Source organism: Gavialis gangeticus, unplaced genomic scaffold (genome assembly GCF_001723915.1).
Source record: "Gavialis gangeticus isolate Ggan-Ray unplaced genomic scaffold, GavGan_comp1, whole genome shotgun sequence".
In the NCBI taxonomy this organism is placed as follows: domain Eukaryota; kingdom Metazoa; phylum Chordata; order Crocodylia; family Gavialidae; genus Gavialis; species Gavialis gangeticus.
Window position 1 is genome coordinate 34,296,697 of NW_017729031.1, and position 6,439 is coordinate 34,303,135.

At 46.7% G+C, this 6,439-nt stretch overlaps 1 protein-coding gene across 2 annotated transcripts in view; it reads right to left on the reverse strand.

Annotated features, from left to right (window-relative positions):
- GLI2 (GLI family zinc finger 2) overlaps positions 1–6,439 on the reverse strand; it is a 325,860-nt gene that overhangs the window by 116,378 nt on the left and 203,043 nt on the right. For both annotated transcript variants that reach the window (XM_019522605.1, XM_019522604.1), the window contains exon 3: positions 3,936–4,041. In XM_019522605.1, the coding sequence (XP_019378150.1) occupies positions 3,936–4,041 (106 nt within the window). The remainder of the gene's footprint in view (positions 1–3,935; positions 4,042–6,439) is intronic.

A 6,439-nucleotide genomic window follows, 5' to 3' on the forward strand; every position in this document is an offset into this window, starting at 1 on the left:
CAAGTAGGAGAGGGGAAGGAGGGGGGAATAAGTCCCCTCCCTGTCCCCTTTGCCTCAGGAGGCCATACCGGGCCAGCATCAGGCCATGCCCCTGCCCTTGTTCCAGCTACACAGCAGAGGGGTGGGGCCAGCCCTGCTCTCTGGAGCAGACAGCACAGCTCAGCCCAGGGCTGAAAAGCATCCTGGGATGCTGGGGGACTCTGGTTTAACTTAAATGAGGAAGGGATCTCAGATAAAAATTGCATAAACTGGTTTGACCCAAATCAATAACGTCTGATACTACACTCAACCAGGTTTATCTTACACCCGTTTCAGCCATTTTGAAACTGGTTCAAGTGCACTGAACTTCTGTTCTGTTACAAGTGTAAACTAGTTTCTCATCACTTAAACCGGTTTATGTGCAAGGTCTGTCCCTAGCCTGGAAGTGATGATCATCTAGACACAACTCTCCTACTCATACTCTAAAACACAGGCTCGTACCACTGGCAGTTTAAAGAGCTGCATTCACTGTTAGTACAACTGGGCCTGGGACACCTGGCAGTCTGGATCACAGCAGAAGGTGGCGGTACAGACACACACACACAAACCCAATAGGAGTGCATTGTGTTTTCCAGCCTGGGTTATTTCCTCCAAACCCAGTACCTACTCCTAAACCTTTGCACAAAGCACACTGCATAGAGGTGGTCTGCTGTTCAGCTTCAGCGCTTCTCCACCACAGAGGCAGCCCTTTAAAGCAAGCTCCAAAGGAGGGATTAATACGGCTGGAATTTTCAAAGGGAGACCAGATTTCCTCCTCTAAGACCCATGAACAAGTTCTTTATGTTCCCAGTACACTAAATAATATTGCAGACGTTACTCTGTGCTGGGCACTATAGGGATGTCGATGAGCTGAAAGACCCTTTACAAAAAGGGTGTTAGCTATTGAGCATCCAGATCTGTTTGGATGGTTCGTTACACTAAATACTAACAGGTGACTATTCGCTCCCCACAGGGCAAATGCAGCCACTGTTCACATATCTGCTTACTAACAATAGGAAAAAGGGAAATAATCACCTGCCTGTCTGAACACGACATGTTTTGGGTGCCATTCAGTCGGGTGGAGGTTACCTGAATGGACAGTGCCTATGGATCCCATGCTGACCTGATCCAATTAAAATTAATTATTTAGCCTACAATGAACTGTGGTGAAAGATCACAAATCAGCTGCTAAGTTTGGAATTACTTTTCAGGTGTGCCCAGCCAGTGAAGAAACTTGGACTTAAGAGGGGATTAACACTGTAGCTGTTCCCTATGCTGGACAACTAGACATCCACCGACGATGCAGAAAGAGAAATGGATAAGCTGGCCACAGCCTAATATTGACAGATGGCATGGGGAGAAGCCCTCCGGAAGATAATGGTGTGGTGGTACGCGGGGGGTAAGGGCTGCTGGTGCGGGAGGGAGCGCAGCATTTGGACTGGATGGGAAATCTGGAGTCCAAACATGGGCCTTTTGGCCATGGTACCAAACAGACCCTTAAATCACTGCCTCTCAGTATTTCCTTTGCCAACCTCAGCCATTGCTTAACAAGCGTCAGCTGCTCTTTTGTTCCCAAATTAGTTGTTTTAAGCAAAGCTCAGGGCCCTTTTCTGCAAAGCCTTTTGAGAATGTAGTCTAGCGACCCCCAGTAGGATGCCTTGGTTGACCACATGTGCCAGGGCGAAAAGTTTCCCTGTCTCTTTGAACATCTCCCAAAGCTGAGTGCCATGCCAGAAGGTCTTCTGGTAGGATATCAAGGGACATTTTGTCACCCTGCCACATCTCTGGGATAAGATGATCACGCAGGACCTGAACCAAGCCCTGTACTGTGCAACTCAGCCGGCTCACGAAACTTCACTGCACCCCACTGACTGCTTTCCCCGGGACGGGTACCTTCAAACAGCCCTCCAAAGCATATTGTCAGAGGCAAAACAGACCCAGGCTTTAGAAACAATACAGAGAAAGGAAAAATAAAGTTGGAAGGCACCAGGGTTCGTGGCAAAGTACCTTTTCACGCTGCCCATCCTTGCTCTTCCCACAAAAAAAAGTACCATATAGAAAGAAGCTGGCACCCTAAAACTAATTCTTTTGTGGGCAAGTTCTCAGAGCCTATTTATTTCAAAGCCTGCTTTTCAATATTAAAATCCTGAGGCACAAGTCTATACAGTTGGACCGACCCGCCAGTGACTGCCAGGATGCACTGCTTCCTCTTACGAAAAAGGGACTCTGCGGTCATCATGGAGAAGAGAGTCTAAGCCTGGAGCAAGGCAAGGCTTGGAGAGGAACATGGGCAGCTAAAGACACTGAGCTACAATTCCTGCGAGGCAACATTTCTGGAAAAAAAAAAATAGTAGTTCAGGTTTATGCTGAAATGCCAAATTTTTCACAGGAGGAAAAACCATTCTCACCAAATATCACCTGCTGAAATTTCCACAGGGATCCACTACGGACATGGAGCAACAAAGGAGGCCTGTTTTATCCCAGGCACTCGACTGGCACATACACAGCAGTGCAGCAATTCAATACCATCCCCTTCCCCATGCCCCGCTCGGCCATCTGTCCGCAGGTCCACAGCTGCAGTAGCACCGCGACAACTCTTGTTCCCAATCTTGCAGCAGCTCCTCCTTCCCCAGGTGGCGTGGGACTGGAAACATTGCATACCAGGAACCAAGAGAAAAAACTCTTATCTGCAAAACCCTTCCTTAAAGGAAACTATAAACTCACAAGCCAGGACTTTTCCAAGCCATGACCACACTTAGAGAAAGCTGGTGGCCTCACTATCGCTCCGTAACTAAAGAAATTAAAGTAGGAAGCACAAAAGTTGGAAACCAAATGCATGCCAGGGCTACTAATAAAATAAAACACTCCATGAAATAATGAAAGGCAAGTTATTAAGATATTAGAAATCCCAGGCTCCGTCACTCCACAGCTCTCCCTGCTTTAAGTGCAACTGGAAAGCACCGAGCATGGCAAAGTCTGTCCAACAGCTTCCAGATATGGCGCTCTCTCTCTTACATACTTAAATTGCTCCGGTATCGGGGCCTCTCAGTCTTCAACGTGTTTCATCTAACAACACTGCTGCAAAGCTGGGGCTTGCTATTATCACAAGTTATGAACAACCTAGCGAGGCAGAGGGAAGCAAAGTGTCACGAGGATAATCTATTGCAGAGCAGGGAACCACATCCTGGGCAATTAACCCAGCACTGCTAGACCTTTCTCCTTCTCTGACCCAGGCGGGAGGGATGACAGCTCCCTGCCCTGCTCTGGGCATGACTTAGAGGGGAAACGCACAGCTCAGGCCTTTAGCAAGGCCTGTACAACGCTGAACCTGAAACACAGCTTAGCCATCTCCCGCGGGGATCACGGCCGTCTCTACCTGGAAGGAATCAGGGCTCGCGGTAGAGGTGATATCCTTTTTTTTTTTTTTGCAAAAATCAGGTTGGTCTAACAAAAGAGATCACCTCTACCACGAGTCCTGATTCCTTTTGTCTCTAGACCAATACGGCTACAACCTGGATATCACTCTACCTCTGAGGGTTACTTGAAAGTCTGTCTCTTCATTGTACTTTGACACTACTTTTATAGCATCCCATGCCGGCAGTCCCACAAAACCAAATTGAATAGAGTGGGCAAAGAAACTTTCATTTACTTTTAACGTGGATGTAGGGACAGAGAGGAACCCCAGACCTCTGAAACTGAGGGACCAAAATAGACATTTAAGCCACGGAGGAGTCAGGAACGGCCCAGAGCACCACAAAAACAAAGCTGGGACCATTCCTGCTCCTATAACCTCAGCTGACTGGTACATTAATACTACACCTGACATCGCAGGATCTTCCGGCCCTTTGCATGCTTTAATCAAGCCGTACGATACACCTGGAGGACAGGTAAATGCTATCGTCATATGGAAGACTTACCCGTGAATAGCATGGATGGAGTGAGGTTCATAATGGTATCTTCCTTCCTGGTGGCGCATGTCAATTGGCAAAGGAGCATGGAAGGGCGGAAAAATGTGCTGTGGCACTGTGGAGGGAAAGAGAAGAAGAAAAAGGACTTCAAAAACTTTTCATTCCCTTTTAAAACAATTTCAAAGGCACTAAATCTCCATGAATTTCAGAGCAAGAGCCGTGCAAGACAAGAGGTCTTCATGATATCAGCGCTATCATACACCAGAGAAGTGGAATGAATAAATAATCAAAGTCATTCGGAGAAATCCTACATCTTCAACATAAAAGATCTCCAACAGGGTTTTTGACAAAGACAAGCAGCTAAGCGCTCTTTGAACTCGGGGAGATTATAGGAAGCACCACAGAAAACTAGACTTGCAACGCAAATCAGACTCGACAGAGCCTGGCAGAAACCAGACCTGCCACCGTCCCCAACACCTGGAGCAGCAGCTGCACCTTTCCTGAAGGTCTGCACACACCGAGTGGGAATCAGGATGGAAATATTTACCTAAGAGGGTAACAGCAAGAGCTGGATGAATATAGGCCAGGGAGACAGACAGAGGCACGCACCTTCTGAGGACGGAGCCCAAATCGCTCTCCCTTGTCATCATTTGCAGACCTATTTTTTATTCATTTGAGAAGCTTGTTTCATCTTTGATGGAAAGATGAAGTGATCTCGGAGGGCCCAGAACACCTACATCGACTGATTAACTCCACTGGCTTTCATATTTGTTATGGACCCCAAAAGTTACAGAGGGAATCTTTCAGAGCCTGGCTGGACCGAAGGAAAACCCACCAGGCTATTTCTGTGTGTTGCCTCCGATACGGCAGGCCGAGGGCCTTGCCTGGTTTCCCTAAAGTTACAGAAGCCGTAAGGAATGCAATTAGCAGCGCCTCCATTACTACACCGCGTGACAGTCCTTTAATGGGACTCATCACCTGGTTTGTACTGATAGGGCGTTTCCACTTTTGCAACCAAAATCAGATTCAAAACAGTAAGAAGCCAGGCTGTGTACGCTTTGCAGTTTTTGCAAGTTTTCTTCCCACTCACATTGGGCGTCGGAGTCTTTGCCAGATTGCCCGCTAAACTGGAGCTTGTAAAACATGAGTTTGTTGTAATAAAAATCACCCCACTGTAACTGGCCCCCACTATCCACAGCAGTTGCTCTGTTGGGCAGGGAAGCAACATCCCCTGGTAGAAAGCTACAGCTTCAAGGCATAAGCCCAATCCTCAGCTGGTGTCAATGCAGCTCCATCGACTCCATCCAGACTCTTTTCTAAAAAAGACTTAAACCTGAGCTTATTGCTGCGGCGACCCCAGCCGCACTGATATCAAAGCGTCGACTTCAAAGGAGCTACGCTGATCTGTACCAGTTGGTGATCTGGTTCTTTAGGTTCAGCTCTAGCAAATCTGCAGCAAGCATCCCTATACTTGCACCCTGGCATAGCAATAAGAGGATCTGTGGATTTTATCTTCTTTTCAATCTTGGATTCTTGAGCTTTGCATACCGTGCTTATCTAGACACCGCGTCAGCTCTGCTGCCAGGAGAGGTGAGACACGATACAAAAACAATCCTCCTGCCAGCTCCACTGGATGGAGCTGAGCTAAGGTAGTCAAGGTGGAAAGTATTCAAGGCTCCACAGCCGACTTACTCTCAGTGGTATGGGAGACAGCTGGCAGCGCCTGGTACCCGATATACTGAAAGTATTTGTAGCTTGCCTAATGTCAGGACACAGTAGGATAACTGTTAAACTCCCGAGAAGTAATGCAACAGAGTAAATGTGCATCCTTTAGGATTTTCTTTTGCACGCAGGAATTTTCCCCAGCCCCTCTAACAGTACCGGAGTGTCTGGAATATTTTAACTACAGGCACATGGAAGAAACTTAATTTTTTAAGACACAGAGGGCACATCTATACATGTGCTTTAATGCACAGTCGACTGTTTTACTGCACATTAAAGTGTCACGTAAAAAAACCATGACATTACACTAACGTGCAGTAAAATAGTTGAATGCACATTAAGCGTCACTGAAAAAGCATGCAAATGCGCTACTAATGGGCAAAAGGAGTCAGAACTCATGGTAGAGGTGGTATCTTTTATTAGACCAACTAGATTTTTGCAAAAAAAAATTCTTTAATTGCAAGCTTTCGGGCACAAGCACCCTTCTTCAGGCATCGGAGAAAAGATTGTACACGTTCTCTTGGGTAGAAATGAAAGTTCATATTTCACATTTTACTAATGTGCATTAATTGAGTACCTCGCATTGGAGGTACTAAATGTAATGTGCATTAAAAATGTCGTATTCACGCACATGTAGATGCGCCCAAGGAGTGTTTTTCCATGGCAGAAATGCAGCACAATCCTGCTGATGCCTGACAGTCGCAGCCCCGATGGTATTATTAATACACGGGACAACGCTCATCATAAATCTGCTGTTCTGCCCAAGGCACAGCCAAATGCAAGTAGCTTTC